Below are 19,515 nucleotides of genomic sequence, written 5' to 3' on the forward strand. Positions count from 1 at the left end.
CAATGTCCCATTTAATGACCACTGTACATGCAGAAGAGACATGGCCTGAGATAAGGATTTCCTTAGGAGAGAGAGAGAGGCAACCTGACTCTGTATGAGTTTTATAAGTTTATTGATGGGACACAGAAACAGGAAGGTGAGGCCAAAACAAGGCCTACAGCTCAGAGATGGAGAGTGCAATCCCCATGACTGGTTGGCCCAGCCTAGAGAGGTACGACCAGCCCTGTGATGGACGGTGATCCTGCCAGACATATTCTGCAATCAGGTGCTTGGTCTGAGTTGGTGCTGGCCTAAGAGAACACAATTCTTACAGGGTTATTCATCAATGCATCTGAAGCCTTGTATACCCAAGGAGCACCCGGCCAGGGTGTGAAGGGTAGCAGGAGGATTGGGATCATCTTAGAGCAAACCTTCCCCTGCAAGAGGACATGCAGTCAGAGAAAGGCCCGGCTCCTCACCAGGAAGGGGAGGTTGGGTTAAGAGGTCTCTGTATTTGTGATAGCAGAGTGGCAACATGATTCCACTCCTAGAATCCTGGATTGTGATTAAGAAAGACTAAGATGAGAGGTCAAAGAGGAGGAAGCAATATTGGAGCCAATGAAAGGAAGGACAGGATGGCAAATGGGACAAATGAAGTCCCTAGAGAAGAAATACAGGCAGAGAAGATGCTGGAGAATGAGGCTGTCACTCTATCTTGTGGCTTTCTTGGTAGGTGAGCCCAGGACCAAGTTCTTCCCTGGAACATCCTTGAATTCGCTTGCACTTCCAAGCCTAGTCTTGGGCTCCCCACGGGAGCTGCAGTTCCCAGTGCCAGTGACACAGCCCCCAGAGAGCATGCTATAGCCCCCACCGACAGAGCTGGACCGGTAGCCATAGGTGCCAGTACCATTGAACCCAAAGCCGGTTCCTGTCCCTGCTGTCCCAGCTGTGGAGCTGCTGATGACTGCTGTGAAGAAGGGAAAGGGGAGAAATCAGTGTGTCTCTCAAGTTAAGGGAGGCCCCAAGTTCCCTCCAACCTTAACCCCAACTAGCTCAAATATCTCCCTCCTAAGCAAACTCTTCCACTGACCGTGAACCTGGATTTAATGATGTATATTCAATTCCCAAGCCATTCAAACTCCAGGACAGACAGTCCAGATGCCACATGGTTCCCTGCTCATTCTTTTTTTCCCCTCTACTTCTGGAGCTTGACCTCTGGGACCGGCACTGTGCCTTAGCTTTTTCACTCAAGGCTTGCACTCTACCACTTGAGCCACAGATCCACTTCCAGCCTTTTATTGGTTAACTGAAGGCAAAAGTCTCATAGACATTCCTTCCCCAGGCTGGCATCAAATGGTGATCCTGAGATCTCAGCCTCCTGAGTAGCTAGGCATACGCTACCAGTGTCTGGCCCCTTGCTTGTCCTTGAAGTGAACAAGAGTAGCAGGGACTTCTTTTCAAAGGACAGAGATAGCCAATAAGCCAAGTTCTGGCACTTAACCTTAGAATACATTGCTAAGTTGCTTCTTTTAAGTGAACTTCCTAATGGCTTAAATTAAGGAATCAGGACTGGACCCTAGCTTAGGAAGCGACAGGACTGAACAGGACAGGGGCAGATTACAACTGATTTGCACAGTGTCTTCCTTTCCATAAGTCTCCACTGCGGGAGGGGAAAGCTGGTTCTTTGGACTCAGTTTCCTCCAGGAGGAAAGCTGAGGTAGGCAGGGCAGGGAATGTGCTGTGCTACCCTGTAACTGGGAGCTGGCTCTGCTAGGAAAGAAGCAATTCCAAATGGCAGTTGGAGGTGAGACAGGAAACAGAGCTCAGGCTGTGCCACGGTGGTCTTGATAATTAACATTAATTCACTTCATGTTTGTTGATTGCCTAAACAGATGTGAAATACTCACAAATGCTCACAGAGTTGGTATATTCTCCAGACATCCTGCACACAGAGAGAAAACAGAGAAGATCCCCATTACATGAATCCCAGACATCATCTGCCATATCTACATAGGCCTTGAGGCCCTGGGCACCAGAAACATTAACCTTCCCCACTCTCTCCTTCCCTCATCCATTTTCCACTTCAGAGATGTGAGGACTGGGGTTATTCTGTAGGGGAGGAACATATAAAGCAACAAAAAAAACCAACATGGTACCTTATAAATACGTTAGAAACAATAGCAAGAAAGAAAAAACCACTTGCGTCCCAATCTTGGGGTTCATTTCACTTAACTTCATCTTATCTGGTCATATATGCATAGCTTTTGACCTTTTCTACTTGTCCCAGACATATACTAGTTATTGCAAATAAGGGAAACCATGGGACCTATGATTCTTTGGGCCTGGCTTACTTCACTTAATATAATTTTTCCAAGTCTTTCCATTTCCTAACAAATGGGGCGATGTCATTCTTCTAATGGAGGCATAGAATTCCATTGTTTATATATGTACCACGTTTTGTTTTCACTGTATTTGATGTCAGTATAATTTGGGAGGGGAAGGGATAAAACAAAATGTTTAAATAGGGATACAGGTGGACCTATTGTAACAATGAGATGTATAAGACACTATGTTGAAAAATGAACTTTACAATTTAGGAGGGTCGGGGGGAGTGTAGTTGTGGAGGTGGGAGGGAAGGGATGGTAGGGGAAAAACAAAGGAGGAGGCAACAATGCTTGATAAGAAATGTAATCATTACCTTGTTCATATAACAGTAACCCCTCTGTACAGTATTTTCACAATAAAAAATGTATTATTTTTTTTAAAAAAGAGATGTAGGACTGGGGACCCTGGGGGTCCCTACACCAACACCATTCCTATGGATTTCTCAGGAGCCCATTGCTTTACTGCTGAGAGGTTACTGCTTGAATAAATAGATGAATGGAAATATTAGGATCAGAGTTGCTACTAAGGAGCTAGCTATGCAGCTTTCTGAAATTCTCCACTCTGTGCTGTGGGTTTTGTGTATTCAGTCCTTGTGTGCTAGCCTTCCAACTATTACCATAAGCACCTTACATTGTCCAAGATTTAGTATTTTGGGGACTGCGGGTATGGCTCAAATAGTAGAATCCCTGCCTAGCAAGCATGAGGCTCTGAGTTCAAAGCCTAGTATGACAATAATAACAATAATAACAAATTATAAAAATAAAAATAAATATAGTTATATATCATATATCCTATATAACATATAAAATTTTACATATGATATACTATATATGGGGTATTTTGAACTGATCCGACCTTTTATAAGGTAAGTATATTTTTCTTAAAAGGAAGTTGTGAAGAAGAGTAAAGGAAAGGGTGGCATTGTCTAAAAAGAATTGTATTCGTTACCTGACTTATGAAAATGGCAACCCCTCTATAAAACACCTTAATAATAACAATAAAATTATATTTTAAACTTGTATATCATCATGGATAAGTAGGAAAACTAACATACTTAACCAAGTAAGGGGAAGAGGTAGTGCTACAAAAAATAAAAATGAAATAATTTAATCAGGGAAAGAACTGCTATTACAGTCTTCTGAGAGACTCTGGGCTTGGGATCCCACTGTCTCTTTATTAATGGGAGACATTTGCAAGTTGCCTGCTGCTTGCTGAGACTCCCTCTGAGCTCTAAAGGACGTTGCTGTCACATTACCTGACTGGATGCTGCTCCAGGCTATGTATGTGGGCAAACTGAAAAGCATCCTCAGCCCTCCCAGCTGTCTGCACCATGCATGCTGGGAAACTGAGGCAAAGGGGAAGATGACAATGGCTCCCTCAGCCCCTCCACCCACTCGCCTGCACTCCTCGCCCTCCAGCAGCTTGCGGTAGGTGGCGATCTCGATGTCCAGGGCCAGCTTCACACTCATGAGCTCCTGGTGCTCACGCAGCATTCGGGCCAGTTCCTCCTTGCTCTGCTGGAGGCGGTTTTCCAGCTCATCCAGCTTGGCCCGGGCATCTTTGAGGGCACAGTCTCCCCGCTGCTCCGCATCCGCGATGGCTGTCTCCAGGTTGGAGCACTGTGGAGCAGGGAGGGTTCATCATCCCCTGAGCTCTACAGTGCCTGGACCTCACTTCCTCCATGTACACTAGATGACTGGACCCTCCTCCCTCCTCCCTTACTTTCTAAAGCAGAAACCCTGGGAGGCATATCATTCTGAACCCTGTGGCTTTTTTAAAAGACCCTATAATCAAATCCTACTTCAAGTGAGAGTAAAAGGCAGGTGAAAGGGGTTCTGAGATGAGGAATAAAGAGAGGGAGATGGCACAGAGGGTTGCTGAGCAGCCCACCCCTCCTTCAGGAGAGATTCGGGAACCCCCGTCCCTCACCTGTTTCTTCACGCTCTCAATCTCCGAGCGCAGCCTCTGGATGAGCCGACTCAGCTCGGAGATCTCATTCCTAGTGTGTTTGAGGTCATCCCCATGCCGGCCAGCTGCCAGCTGCAGCTCCTGGAACTGGGATGGGGGGGGGGGGAGAGAGAAGGGGGGGCGGAGCCAAAGCAGAGATGTGACTTAGAGCTAGGTGAACCCAGCCTGGCACAGAGACCATGCCTAGAGAGCTTGGCAGAGGTCAGACGCAGTCCCCATACTCACTAAGCTATCAGAAGCCGCCATTTCAAACCACTTGTCACTGAAGTTATTTGCGTTAAGCTTAACCATCTCCTCAGTTTGATTTGTCCAAAAGAACTATTAGAGGTCCTGTACTCTCCACACTGAATCTTTATTAATACCCATCTGCAGGGGCAGCCCTCCTTTCCCTGTAGTTCTTCAAGGTCAAGGTCAAACTCCTACCGAATCCTTTCTCATTGCCCCTGCCCATCATCTATCTGGCTCCCAGCTTCACCAAATATGTCCCACTCATATCTCTTGAGTGTGCAAAAGCTTCCTCCTCCACCTGGATGCCTCTTCCCTCTCCCTTTTCTCTAGCTAGCTCCCACTCTGTCATGGCATAGCCACTTCCTCAGGCCTTTACTGATCTCATGCTTGGGAGAAATTCAGTTTCTGTTACCCTGGATACACCAGTCCATAATGAATCGTGATGTCACCCTTCTGTACTTTCCTCATCACACTCAGAATGAATGGGTATCTGATCTTTTCTTTTATTTCAGAATTCCCAGGATCTAGCATAGTGCCTTGTTGGTGCTCACTATGTCTGATGAATGAACAAATAAATGAGGGAATGAGCAAATGAACAGAAAAGGGAGTCAATTAGCTGTCCATTTGTATGTTCTCCTTGCTAGCTTAAGTGGATCTTAGGCTATAGGCCTGGGCTGGGCTGGGGGTTGGGAGGGCTTGGCCCAGAGGCATATTTTGTATGTTTGGTGGAGCCAGTACAACTAGCCATGAATCTTGGGTCATTTACTACTTTTGGATTCTTGCTGCCTTTGATGTTGCCATTGAATAAGCCACAGAGAGAACATGGCTTAATGGGAACACACAATAAGAGTGATCTTCAGTGAGCAGGAGATAGATAATATGCTGCCCTATCCCCTGACACTGGGTCCTAATCTGCCTAAGCACCATGGAGTTAGCAGTCAGTCCCCTAAGACTTAGATCCAGCTCCATCACTTGTCAGCTAAAGGCCCTTGGCTGTTTCTTTAAATGGAAAATTATGAAAAATGTAAGCTTTCATATGACTGTAGTTAGACATTTTGCTTAGTGCATACCCACCCCTCACTAGAGAAGCAGAGGTCCACACAGATAACCCCAAATAGCCAGTGGCCATGTCTATGCAGACCTTTCTTCTGGAAAGATTGTGAGGGTGACCACCTGGGGCTGAGGTCACATGTTCATTCCCAGTCCTAGCTCATGACAATAATGAACAAGGGTCTGGAGTCCATCCCTCAAGTCTATACTGTCTCCTAGTCCCTGAGACCCTCTCTCCTCTCCCCGAGGGCCAAACCTCCCCATACCAGCTTGACAAGGAGAAGTGGAGGAAGAGATAAAGTCTCCCAGGAGTGATTTCCCTAGGGAAAGAGCCTGATAAGAGCAAGGAACAATTTAAAAAGTTTCCATCTTGATCTGAGAAACCAAATTACCTGAAGAGTTGCCTCCTACCCACACCCATTAGAGGATCTAAGATCTAAGGGACTTGAACACCCCCTTTGTCCTTGGGGTTAGACTTGAGTGAAAGATAGGAGCTCTCTGATATCAAAGCACACTGAGCAGAGCCCTAATTTATTCTACTGAATGAGACAGATGAGGTGCTAACTATTCATATTTCCCCTACCTCAAACTCACTCTCTAGGAAATCAGTACTTACCTACTCCCCTAGATCCAGGTCCCAACTCTGGACTCTGTTTACACCACATTCATTTGCACCCAGCGTTGTGTACCCTCCAATGTCCACCACAGAAGGACTAAGGTCAAAGCTGTGTCTTCCTCTTTCGAGCTTCCCTTAGTGCCCAGGACAGTGCTGGGTTCCCAACAAACTGTGGGCCATGGTGGGTCACAACGGACTAAACAAATATGGGACCATAGTCCCTGCCCACATGACTAAGGCAGGTGTGCAGCCTCACCTTGGTCTGGTACAGCGTCTCTGCCTCAGCCTTGCTCTTCAGGGCTATGTCCTCATACTGGGTACGGACCTCGGTGATGATGCTGTCCAGGTCCAGGTTCCGGTTATTGTCCATGGACAGGATGACGGATGTGTCACTGATGTGGGACTGCATCTGAGCAATCTCCTGCAAGAGACAAGGTAGCATGAGGGAAGTGCCAAGGTGATAGCCCAACCCATCAGCATGACCCCACACCATCCTAAGCAGGTGCCATGAGAACTGAATCCCCAAAGGCTAGCTGAGCTTGTGAGCCCAAGCTTCAAATCCACATTGAATCACCAAGAATAAAACAGTCCATGTCTGTCACCTGAGACAGGGCAAGAGTGGAGAATGTAGGGGGAAAGCACCTAGCTTGTACTGCCCAAAGGACTCTCAGGACACAAAAGCCCATGTATTCTTGGTTAAAGATGAAGCCTTGAAGCCAGATATTCCTAAAAGAGCTTTAAAAAAAAAGTCAAGTACTGGTGGCTCACACCTGTAATCCTAGCTACTCAGGAGGCTGAGATCTCAGAATCATGGTTCAAAGCCAGCCCAAGCAAGAAAGTCCATGAGAGTCTTACCTCCAATTACCCAACAAAAAGGCAAAAGTGGAGCTGTGGCTTGAGTGGTAGAGAGGGGGGGAGGGAGGGAGGGAGGGAAGGAGAGAGGGAGGGAGGAAGGAAGGAAGGAAGGAAGGAAGAAAAGAAGGAAGGAAGGAAGGAAGGAAGGAAGGAAAGAAAGAAAGAGGGGGGACAGAGGAGAGGAAGGATGGAAGGAAGGGAAAGAAGAAAGAAAGAAAGAGAGAGAGGGAGGGAAGAAGGGAGGGAGGGAGGGAAGGAAAGGGAGGGAGGGAAAGGGAGGGAGGGAAAGGGAGGGAGGGAAAGGGAGGGAGGGAAAGGGAGGGAGGGAAAGAAAGAAAGAAAGAAAGAAAGAAAGAAAGAAAGAAAGAAAGAAAGAAAGAAAGAAAGAAAGAAAGAAAGAAAGAAAGAAAGAAAGAAAAGAAAGAGAAAAAAGGGAGGAAGGAAGGTAGAAAGAAAGAAAGAGGGGGAGGGAGGAGAGGGAGAAAGGGAGGAAGGAAGGAAGGAAGGAAGGAAGGAAGGAAGGAAGGAAGGAAGGAAGGAGGAAAAAGAAAAGTGAACTACAAAAAAATGAGAAGAGTCCCCATCCCCTTGGGGATTATTGCCCAGTACCCCAGGAAACACCTCAAACAGCAGAAAAAAAATGATCAGAAATGAGAATATGCTTGGCTGCAGTTAGTGAGATTCCCTCAAGGACCATGGTGTCCTGGAAGTTGTGACAGCAGGACATCAGAGGTCACACAGGAACTGATAAACACCGGAATAGACAAGCACTTCTGTCTTTGATCCACAAAGCCCCCAAACGCTGGAGTTCCTGAGCTCTTAAGTTTCCTGAAGGTAACTGACCACCCATTTCACATCTGTCCTTATGGAAGACAGAGCCAGAAGCATGCAGGGCAGCCTTACCCCCTCATACAGGCACTTGAAGAACTTGATTTCTCCATCCAAAGCATCCACCTTGGCCTGAAGCTCTACCTTGCTCATGTACGCTGCATCCACATCCTAAGGAGAACCAGAGACACCTGACACCATCTTTCTTTAAGCCCTGATAAGCCTCTTCCCCAATGTCATCCCAGCTCTCTGCATCTAACTGCCTCAGAGAATAAAGACCCGCTGGCAGGAACATAACTTTCAGCTAGGACTCACCTCAAGACCTTAGACAAAATCCTTGGGCCTTCTGTCTCTTTCCCAAAGTCCTAGCACAGGAGCCAGCTTCTCCTCATGAAGGGTCACTGAGCAGTCAGTGAACCAATGACAGCCACGGCAATTTACCAGTAATGAGTAGAAGGAACATCCCTACCCTCTCAGAGAGCATCCTGTGCTTCGGCACAAGGACAGGAGCTGGGGACTGAGAGCTCAGCTGGAGTCCTGTTTCCATTTACACAAAAGTTAGAAACTGATGGAGAGATTGGCACTGGACAGTCATCAAGTGTCCAAGATGTCCCAGGCAGCAAATCTCCATCTCCTACTCCAGTCCCTTCCGTGAGAAAGACAGGCCTGAATCCCTCCTCCGCTCTTACTCTGTACCCACCCTTGGGGACCCAGGGCCAGAAACCCACCTCACCTTCTTCTTTTTTTTTTTTTTAGGTCAGTCTTGGGACTTGAACTCTGGCCTGGGCGCTGTCTCTTAGTTCTACAGCTCAAGGCTAGCACTCTACCACTTGAACCACAGTGCCATTTCTTGCTTTTTCTGCTTATGTGGTGCTGAGAAATCGAACCCAGGGCCTCACACATACAAGGCAAGCACTCTACCACTGATCCACCTTCCCAGCCCCACCTCACCTTCTTAAGCACCACAAAGTCATTCTCTGCAGTTGTACGCTTGTTTATTTCCTCTTCGTACCTGTGGGAAAAGCACCAGTGAGAAGATCAGGGGCGGGGGGGGGGGGGGGGGGGGGGAGGGCACACGAGCATGAGCATGCTGGTCTCAGGGCTTGAACTCAAGGCCTATACACTGTCCCTGAGCTTCTGTGCTCAAGGCTAACGCTCTTCCATTTGAGCCACACCTCCACCTCCAGCTTTTTTGTGGTTAATGGGAGGTAAGAGCTGGCTTCAAACCACACCCTCCTCAGATCTCAGCCTCCTGAGTATCTAGGATTACAGGCATGAGCCACCAGTGCTTGTCTCTCCATAATACATATTTTTAATGGATATTGTTCTACATCTTGGCAACTCTCCAAACTGACTAAGACTACTTGGCCAAGTTGTGGCTAGGGTCCCAGTCCACAGCTAATGACAAGTGGGTCTGAATTTTCTCTGATGTCTGGAGACTAAGTTGGTTCTTCTTCTCCCTCTCAGCATCTAAAGCAGGAACATGCCAGCCCACACCCCCCACCATCCATGCTTCTTGGGAAGCCTTGATGCCTGATACCCCTACCAACGACTCCCTATCATCCCCAAGGCAGGAGCTACAAAGAACTATAGAAGAAGGGGCATGTCTCAAATGTGCAGGGCCTCAGGGAACCCAACACCTTCTGCCCTGCTCAGGGTCTCCTTGAAATTAGGTGAGCATAGGAACCAGAAATCTGGGATATACACACACAGGGGTTCTCTAGTAGGGAGAAGAAGGGGAAGCATGCCAAACTGGGAATTGGCAGAGCCTGAGAGGCTGTGTCCACTGTCCAGCCACCTGGTTGTCCAGAACTCACTTGCCTTGGCAAGTGAGTTTAGCTAGGTTTGCTCTCCTCGAATTCAGAGGCAGATATCCCAGTGCCTTCTGGGAAAGCACAGTCTGGGCACCAGGACCCTACTCACCTCTTCTTGTAGTCCTCCACCACGTCCCTCATGCTCCTCAGCTCCGAGTCCAACCTCACTCGGTCCCCAGACAGGGTCTCCAGCTGCTTCCGCAGGCTGCTGATGTGGCCCTCATAAATGGGCTCCAGACTCTTCCTGCAGTTGTTCAGGTCCAGCTGCTGCAGCAGCTCCCACTTGGTCTCCAGCACCTGATTCTGCTGCTCCAGGAAGCGCACCTGGAACCCAAATTAATAGTTCCACCTAGAAATCACCCCAGTCAATGGTTTCAAAAGAAAAAGGAGAAGGAAAGAAAGATAGGAGGTTTCCCTCTGTTCTATTTGACACAAGTAGAGGATGACCAGCCCGCAGGCTGTATGAGACCTACAAAGTCATTTAGTGTATGACAAGACAGACATGCAATGCTTCCCTTAGGCTGCTTTTAGACCTCTGCCTAGGTCCATAATCTTGTATGAGCCACACCATATTATTATAAATATCCAAATGGCTCTTGGCAGAAGAGGATTTCCCACCCTTGCAAGCCACCTTCCAACCTAGAACCCTTTGTTCAATAGAGGTGCTTGCCCAGGAGGCAGCCTCTGAGATCAAGATGGGCTCCAGCATCTTCATTTTCCTCTGTTTGTCAAGACCTAGACACTTGCTTCCTCCCTGTCCACACCACACCTGCCAGGCCCAATGTGTGTATTCAGCTTGGGCTGCCTCTTGAAGACAAGCCCTGGTACACACAAGCCAGCCTGTGCTGACCTTCCTGTTCTTGGGCCCCTCTGCTCAGAGCTGGCAACCTAGCCTCTCTCCATTTGCTTGAAAGCACCCATCCCCACATAAGACCTGTCATCCTGCATGTGTTCCCTCTCCTAAGGGATTACTATGGCCCACTTCAGTCTGGAAAACTATTCATACTTCACCACCCACCTTACTGACTTCCTAAGCCCAGGAAGTTTTTATTTCCTAAGACTCTCCTACCAGTCAGCCTCCAATAGTTTCCAAACTTGATTGTGCACAAGCATTACCTAAAGAACTTATCAAAATACACACTCCTGGGCTCCTAGAGTTCTAGAGGTCCCTGTCTGCCTCTGGCCCCTCCTCTGCCTGGCTTCAAAGTCTCATGGGTTGAAACTCTGCCCGCTCTTCATCCTCCTTCCCAGATGAAGCTCTCTAGTTCCTTGTATCCTTCTACCCCCATCCCTCAACTCTGTGATGCAGAACATTGTCAGAAAGTGTCCTGCTGGTTCCAACCAGCAGATTCCAGGGTGACAGATAAAGAAATGCTCATGAATTTATTAATATTAATATCATTTATTAATATTCCAGTTACTACCATGAGGCAAGAAATGAGCTTAACGGACAGACACGGTTAAACTGAAGATGACTTCCCCAGTCTCCACTTCATAAGTTCAAGGTAGCCCAGGGCAAACAAAATAGTTACAAGAAAATGGACAAAAGAGCACATTCCAAGGGGTAAGTGGCAAAAAAAAAAAAAAATCCAAGAAACACTTAAGAGGTTTTGGTAAGGGGTCTAGACATTTTCTCACTAAGGTAAGTAAGTAGATACAGGAACTTCTGTCTTTTGACAGGAATACTGCAAATGCTCAAATACTCAGACACCTGTGTATTCATTTAGACACAGGATAAAAACCCATACCACCAGAGTTTCCCACTGATGTCATTCCAACTTCAAGCATACTCTCAAATCCCCTGCAGCCAATCTCAGACCTCACTGGAGCATTAGGGTTCCCACAGTGTCCCTCCTGGAAGGTGTCCCCCTTTCCTCTGTTCCAGATAAGGAGACGTGGGGGGAAGGGGGAGGGATGGCTGTCCCTATACCCACCTTGTCAATGAAGGAAGCAAACTTGTTGTTCAGCACTTTGATCTGCTCCCGCTCCTGTGCCCGAACTTTCTGGATCTCAGGGTCCAGCTCCACATTGAGGGGGGCCAGGAGACTCTTGTTGACAGTCACCTGGTGGATGCCTCCAGGTAGACACATGGATGGACTCGAGGACCCCATGGCCACACTGCCAAACATACTACCAGCAAAGCCGCTGGCCCGATTCCGGCAAAACCCATAGCCCCCTGCCCGGCCACTGCTGCTGGGGCCATTGAAGGAGGTGTTGCGGGCACCCCCCAGGCTGTAGAGGCTCTGACTGCTGAAGCCCCCTCCGAACCCTTTGCCTCCTGCCCGGTACGAGGCTGAGCTGCCTCCAGAGAGCACCGCAGAGCAGCCGCTGAAGCCCCGGTTGGCTGCGGCTCCAGACTTGCAGGTGAATTGGCGGCTCATGCTGAGCAGGCCAGAGAACTCGACTGAGATGCTAACCCTTAGCTGTGAAGCAGCTCACTGGCCTATGATTTGGGCCTTGTCCTTTATACGGTTCAGAAAAGAGCCACTGCTCTAATTTGTACGTTTAGTTTGCCTGGGAGCGAGAAATTATTTTCTCCCCAGCAAAATCAGAGACACTGGGTAAATAACTTGAAAACCCCCAAAGTGCTGGCTTGGCAGTCTTTGCTCATGTAATTGATGTCTTATCTAATTAATACAGGGTCATTAGCCGAGTCACAGTATCTTCAGAAAGATCTGGGCTGGGAAGTCTGTCACAGCCCCAGTTGTCCTTCCCAGAGGAGGGGGGTGGTGATGAGGGGGCTGGGATTATGAGGGTGCTGTAAGGAGACCTTTAATTGTCAGCATCACCTGTGGGAAATCTCACCAACCATACTGGCATCAGATAGGCTGCTCTGGGGACGGTAGCTAAGCTGCTTTCATGTGGTTAGGGAGACATCCCAGGACGTGGCTCCCCAGGGTAGATGGAGACAGTTCTCATGGTCAGCTAGCTCCACTGAAGAGAAGTCCACCTGGAGTCTTAGCCCCACCCTTTGGCTGCCGGACTCCTGCTTTATGCCCAAATAAGTCCCTGGTGCTAGCCAGGCTAGCTAGACAGGTGCTAGCTACTTACCTTTACCTCCACACTGTGACTTCTGCCCCACTGTTTTTCTTTTTCTTTACTTTTCTTGTGCTAGTACAGGAGCTTGAACTCAGGGCCTGAGTTACTTGCCCTTGAGCTTTTTTACCACAGCTTCATTTCTAGCTTTTGGGATTGTCCATTAGAGATAAGAATCTCGTGGATTTTTTTTTCTGCCTGGGTTGGCCTTGAACCAGGATCCTCAGATCGCAGCCACCAGTGTAGTTAGGATTAGGGCATGAGCCACCGATGTCCAGCTTTTACCTGTTTCTTGAGATTGGTGACTTCTGATTGATGTTTGGATCCGTTCACTGACTTCCATCTTTATTACTTCAAGGTCATCTCCCTTTCTTCTGGCAGTCACCTAGGGCTCCTGGTACTGGAATGATGAAGAGGTGAAGGTGATGAGAAGAGCATGGGAAAAGAGAAATCCGGAGCTCCTGATATATCTAGGACTATGCCAAGTCTGGCCACCATGACCAACACCAGAAGTAACACATGTCTTTCAGCTAGTAATGTACATTCCAGCCAAGAGGCCAGAATATTCTCACACATACCACAGGTATGTAACTATCAAAGGTCACCTGGCTAGAACACACTTCTGCTCTGACAGAGCAGACACTTCTGCTAGTCAGTCCTCACAGGCAGAGATTGCAAGAAAGCACCACAGTGAAAGAAATCATCCACTATTTTATGCATGGACCTTTCTATTCTTTCTGCCACAGAATCATCTCAGATCACATTCTTCTCAGATTTAGATTTAGAGCTCCTGGGCTTCCTGAAGTTGGCTTTCCAGGGGGCACAGTGATGGGAGGTGGTGGGGAAGGTGTAAGGGTTGAAGCAAGCCAGCCTGAGCAGAAACACGGGAACCAGCTGCTGACCACTGGTATGCAAGCTGCCTGGTGCCTTTCAGTATGCTAGGTCTACAGAGTTGGGACTGCTACTGTAACCCCTGGCCCAGGATGACCTTGACCACAGGGACCACATGTAAAGACAGACAGACAGGAGAGACAATGCTGAAATAGCAAATGATACCTAGAAACAATGCTGGCTCAGGGAGACTTGTTCCATGGTTTTCTCTATAGTAGATGGAAATTGCTTCTATCTTGTACCAAAACAAAAACAGTTGTAAATATATATGCAGTTATATCTGTGTATAAACATATATCTTTTCCCATAACAAATATCCAAAACTAATCTATCAATGGAATAGTATATAGGTAATAGGAAATGGAGGGCTTTTGAAAACAAAAATTCTATGCTAATATGAAGCAAGAAAAAGAAAAGTCAGACCCCTTTTTGAGTCGCTCAAAACTAGTTGGCAGCTGGATACTGGTGGCTCAGGCTTGTAATCCTAGCTCCTCAGTTTGTTGAGATCTGAAAATCCTGAAGTTATCTTGGATGGAACAGTATCCAACTAGGCAGCAAAAAGTTCTAAGTGGAACGGTGGCTCAAGGGGTAGAGCACTGTTCTTGAATGAAAAATCTAAGGGACAGTTCCCAGGCCCTGAGTTCAAGCCCCAGGACTGGCACAAAACTAAAAACCAAATCCAAAAATATTAGTTGGCTAACTGCTTATGAGAATATTTTGGTCTCTAACTTGTCTTGTCTACCTGTGGTTGAGACCAGGAAAGCACAGAGATCACATTTAGCCAATGGTTTTGCTCTTCTTAAGACTGCAGATCTGGAAGAGGGCACTTTTAAGATCACAAATTTGCCTGACGTGGGGGCTATGACATTTCTCAAGAGGTCTCTTTCTCTGAACCCAGGCTGAAAATCTGAGCTGTCTACCCAGGTCTAATCCTGTACCTTCCCTGCTCAGCCAGGTTAAGCATGGGGCCTTGCCCATTGGATGAGCACCCCTCACCCAATCAATGGAGGAGATCCAGGCTGAGGAAGAAGATGAAGGATGTCATATCGGAAGGAGGAGGTAAGAGTCAGTGTCATGGGGCTTGAACTGAGGCCTGATCACTGTCCCTGAGCTTCTTTTGCTCAAGGATAGTACTCTACCACTTCGAGACACAGATCTACTTCTGGTTTTCTTGTGGTTAATTGGAGATAAGAGTCTCTCTGATGGAGGCATAGAATTCCATTGTGTATATAGACCACATTTTCTTGATCCATTCATCTACTGAGGGGCGTCTGGGTTGGTTCCATATCTTAGCTATGGTAAATAATGCTGCAATAAACATAGTCATGCTGATAGATTTAGTGTGGTCTTGTTTGTAATCATTTGGGTAAATGCCCAAAAGTGGGATTGTTGGGTCGTAAGGGAGCCCTATATGTAGTCTTTTGAGGAACCTCCATACCACTTTCCAAAGTGGTTGAACTAGTTTATACCCCCACCAACAATGTAAGATTCCCTACTGTCCACAATCCCTCCAGCATCTGTTGTTATTAGAGTTCTTATAGCCATTCTAACTGAGGTGAGGTGGAATCTCAATGTTGTTTTGATTTGCATTTCTTTTATGGCTAGAGAGGTTGATCATTTGTTCATGTGTCTATTGGCCATCCTTCTTTCCTCTTCGGAGAAGTTTCTCTTTAAGTCAAGATAAGAATTCAAATGTTTTTTTTTTCTTTCTTGTGATTGTTCCTAACATATATATAAGATGATTGTTGCTTTGTATGTCCCTCCCCCATGGTATAACCCCTGTTTTCACTATATTTGATGTTGGTATAATTAGTGGAGGGGAAGGGGAAAAACAAATCATTTAAATAGGGATACAGGTGGATCCATTGCAACAATGAGATGTACAAGTTGTTATGTCGAAAAACGAACTTTACAACTTTGGCCCAGAGGAGGGGGGTTTGGGGGGGAAGATGGGAAGGGATGGGAAGGGGAAACAAAGGAGGAGGCAACAATGTTTGATAAGAAATGTACTCAATACCTTGCCCATGTAATTGTAACCCCTCTGTATGGTATTTTCACAATTAAAAAAAAAAGAGTCTCACTGACTTTCCTGTCCAGGCTGGCTTTGAACCTCAATTCTCAGATCTCAGTCCCCTGGGTAGCTAGGATTACAGGCATGAGCCACCAGCACCCAGTCAGAGCTGTAGTTTTTCATTCCAGCTCTATTACTGCTTAGTATTGTGAGGAAGCTTTTCAAACTCAGTTCTGTCATCTGTCAAATGGTGTGACTATACCACTTGTCTATTGGATGTAACTAGAGGCTCAAATAAACTTCTGAACACTGGAGGTGTGGCTCGAGAAGGTTGACAAACGTAAAGCCCTGAGTTCAAACCCCACTACTACCAAATAAACTGTTCTGAGGAATTGAAATAAATGTTACTTTTTGCCATTGACATTTTACAAAGGTAAACAATTACATTTCCCCAGAGGCAGCACATGTGACATTTACTGCAATTACTGTATTACACCATAGCAAATGTTTTCCCAAGATAATCTCCCTTAATCCTCACAACTACTCCAGAAGGTGGCTGCTCCTAATATGGTCATGTGCTAGAAATGGAAACTAAGATTCAAAAGATTAAGTGCTTTGTCCAGATGATGCAAGTGGCTAAGTAATAGACAGGATTTGAACCAAGGCCAACTGATTTCATAGCTCAGTACATTACATGTTGACTTGAATACAATATTGAATTCAGATTCTTTTTCCTTATAATGAAGAAAAAATATATTTTATGCAAAAGCTCAAATAATAGGATAGGTAAAGTAGGTAACAAGTGAACTCTCTTTATACCCTTCCACACTTCCTTGCTCCAGGGCCTCTCTAACACATGAAACACATTAGTGAAAAATAAGCCAAGGCTTCCTTTCCTTCCAGACAGACATACAAGTTCTCACTCAAATAGCAAATTGAATCCTGCCATATGCAAAATAGAATCATATAACCTGACCAAGCAGAGGTTATTCCAAACATGTAAGACTAGTTTAATAATTGAAAATCAGTTGTCCCTAATTCATCGCACTAACCAACAGAATAAAAGAAAAATTGTGTGATCATCTGAATGCCAGGTGCCAAAATAAAAGTAACAAAATTCAGAGCTCATTCGATATAAAAAATAAATTTCTAGTATCCTATGAATATAAAGTTCACCTTGAGGAAATGAGAGAGAAAGAGGGAACAGTTGATACTAAGCAAAATGAAAGAAATGTACCTATCACCTGATTTGTAAGAAAAAATAGTTTTATTGTTAAAGGTCATAGAGTTTATAAGCAATATAGATCAAGATAATGATGACTATCTGTGTAAAGATTAAAAGGTGTTTGTGACTTTAAAAAATAAATAAATATAAAAATTAAAAAATGGGGGGAAGGATTGGGTGGGGGGAGAGGGGAGGCTGGGAAGGGATGTGAAGGGTAAACAAAGGGGGAGGCTGCAATGCTTGGTAAGAAATGTATGCATTATCCTGCCCATGTAATTGTAACCCCTCTGTACAGTATGTTCACAAATAAAATTAAATTAAATTAAATTTTAAAAAAAGTTCATCTATAGAACAAATAAACAAAAACTTACATTTAATATTACAGGTGGTATAACAGAAGCATGCATGTTTCTCAGTAAGCCTGAGAGTAGCAAAGACTCCACTCATATATAATCTTTAAGAAGCTATAAAAAGAGTTGCCATTAAACAAAGAAGTTTACGTATATGATGCATCTTGATCAATGTCATCCCTTTCAACACATTCATCTATCCCTCCCAACCTACCTCTTCTCTTACTTTTATTAATTTTGTAAACTTGCTGTTTCCACTCAGCACTATACCAGAAATCCTAATCATGGCAATAACAAAAAAAAAAACAAAAGAAATAAGAGTGGTTTAGAAAAGAAAAATCAAAATTGTCTTGATTCATAGATGGCATGATTATATATGTATAAAATCCTAAGGAATCCAAAAAATTAAAGGAAAGTAGTAAGTGCATTCAGTATGTTCACAGGATCCATTTTTAAAATCCTAATCCTATATACTAGCAACAAGTAACAAATTTAAAATTTTAATGTCATTTACAATGACACAAAAACATAACATACCTAATAACTTTATCAGGATATATATGAGACCAGTACACCAAAAAAGTATATAACATTGCAGAAAAGAATGAAAGAACTAAAGTCATAAAGAGAATAGTATGTTCATAGACTCAAAATGCTTAAAATATCAGATCTCCCCAAACTGACCTATAAATGCAACATTATTTCAACCAAAATATAGTGGTATTTCTTGATAGAAATTCACAACCGATAATAAAAATTTATATGAAAATTCAAAAAAACCTAAAAAATACCCAAAATAAATTTGGAAAAGAAAAATATAGAAGGATTGTACTCCATCATTTCAAGATTATTCAAAGCACCATATCAAATCAGTGTGATGGAAGTCTTAAAATATGCTCTTTGATCAATGAAATTATAAAGAATCCAAGAAAAGACCTAAACACATTTACTCATTTTATAGTTAACAAAATTGCAAGGAACTCAATAAATAAATAACAGTCTTTTAAACAATTAGATCAAGTTCATACCCATAATCCCAGCTTCTTGGTAGAAAGGGATAGGAGAATTGTGGTTTAAGGATAGACAGAGCGAAGTTTCCTCAACTCATCTCATAGGACAAGCTAGACATATTGTTCCGTGCTTGCAATTCTAACTACACCAGAGACAGAGGTAGGATGATTACAGAGGGTAGCCCAAGCAAAATCACAAGATTCTATCTGAAAAATAATTAAAGTACAAAGGGCTAGGGGCATGGTTCAAGTGGTAGAATGCCTACCTAACCAATACAAGACCCTTAATTCAAAAACCTTTAACAACTGGTTACCCGCTTGGAGAATGAAATAAAATGTGACTCATCATATACAATAACTAATATTCAGAATCCTCAATCTAAGCAATGGAATTAAGAGACATTGAAAATAAAGATTTATGTTTTTGAGAAAATGTTTGTGACCAGTACGTAGGCAAGCTTTGTTAGGACACTGAAAGTCTAAACTATAAGGGAAAATTGATAAATTGGCATTCATCAACATCAAAAACTTCTGCTATTTATATTATTCAGAAAGTGGAGGGGAAAAGTCCATACCTGGAAAAAAAAAGTATTTTCAATGCATCTATCTGACAACTATTATCTAAATATATAAAGTACTCCTACAACTCAATAATTGAACAGCAGGTCACCCATTAAAATTCTGTATAAGATTTGAATAGACTATTCCCCAAAGACATAGTCACACAAATACATAGGTATGCTCACATCTATGCATACACACATATAAATGCATACATGTACCCATGCATACACACAAAGGGTGACCATCACAGGTCACCAGGAAAATGCCATTGAAACCACAGTGAGAGGTGTGATTGCCATTGTATTTGCCCACAGAGGAATACAGTGATTACTCATAATGCCCAGCAGAACACCATTAGAGACAGCTGAGAGCCAAAGACTGCTGCTCCAGACATCTGGCAATAGAGTAGGCTTGGAACTCCCCCAGTGAATCACGAAGCAAAGGCCTGGGTGTGGCAGAGGCGCCACTAAAGGCTGAGACTCTGAAAGCATGGGTATGTCTCCTCCCTCCCTGACAAGAGAATCCTATCACCTAAGGCCAGGGTGGCAATGAAGCTTTGAACCTGAGGATTATGAAGTGCTCACTGTTAACCAGGGCCTGCCTCCTGGCTCCTCCGTACTGAAGGGGGACAGAGCCCTCCCACCCAGACATAAACGTTGTGATTTCTTGCACCAAACTAGATACATAGGTAGACAGATAGACAGA

General features: G+C 44.9%; 1 protein-coding gene across 1 annotated transcript; it reads right to left on the reverse strand.

Annotated features, from left to right (window-relative positions):
- Positions 1 to 689: 689 nt before the first annotated feature.
- LOC138836969 (keratin, type II cytoskeletal 73) lies at positions 690 to 12,121 on the reverse strand. Its single transcript, XM_070035681.1, has 9 exons — positions 11,658 to 12,121; positions 9,833 to 10,047; positions 8,861 to 8,921; positions 7,985 to 8,080; positions 6,483 to 6,647; positions 4,294 to 4,419; positions 3,763 to 3,983; positions 1,887 to 1,921; positions 690 to 946 (listed from the first exon to the last, which is right to left on the reverse strand). Exons 1-9 carry the CDS (start codon positions 12,102 to 12,104, stop codon positions 690 to 692), a joined length of 1,623 nt encoding a protein of 540 aa, XP_069891782.1. The 5' UTR covers positions 12,105 to 12,121.
- Between the last annotated feature and the right edge of the window lie 7,394 nt (positions 12,122 to 19,515).

This window comes from Dipodomys merriami, unplaced genomic scaffold (assembly GCF_024711535.1).
Source record: "Dipodomys merriami isolate MVZ:Mamm:240054 unplaced genomic scaffold, mDipMer1.0.p SCAF_10, whole genome shotgun sequence".
NCBI lineage: Eukaryota > Metazoa > Chordata > Mammalia > Rodentia > Heteromyidae > Dipodomys > Dipodomys merriami.

Excerpts from the sequence above, each read along its gene's own strand:
- LOC138836969 (XM_070035681.1), bottom strand. The coding sequence starts at position 12,104 with ATGAGCCGCCAATTCACCTGCAAGTCTGGAGCCGCAGCCAACCGGGGC. Across the intron at positions 8,081-8,860 it reads ACTTTGTGGTGCTTAAGAAG|GATGTGGATGCAGCGTACAT; the intron begins GTGAGGTGGGGC and ends GGTTCTCCTTAG. Across the intron at positions 4,420-6,482 it reads AGACGCTGTACCAGACCAAG|TTCCAGGAGCTGCAGCTGGC; the intron begins GTGAGGCTGCAC and ends CCCCCATCCCAG.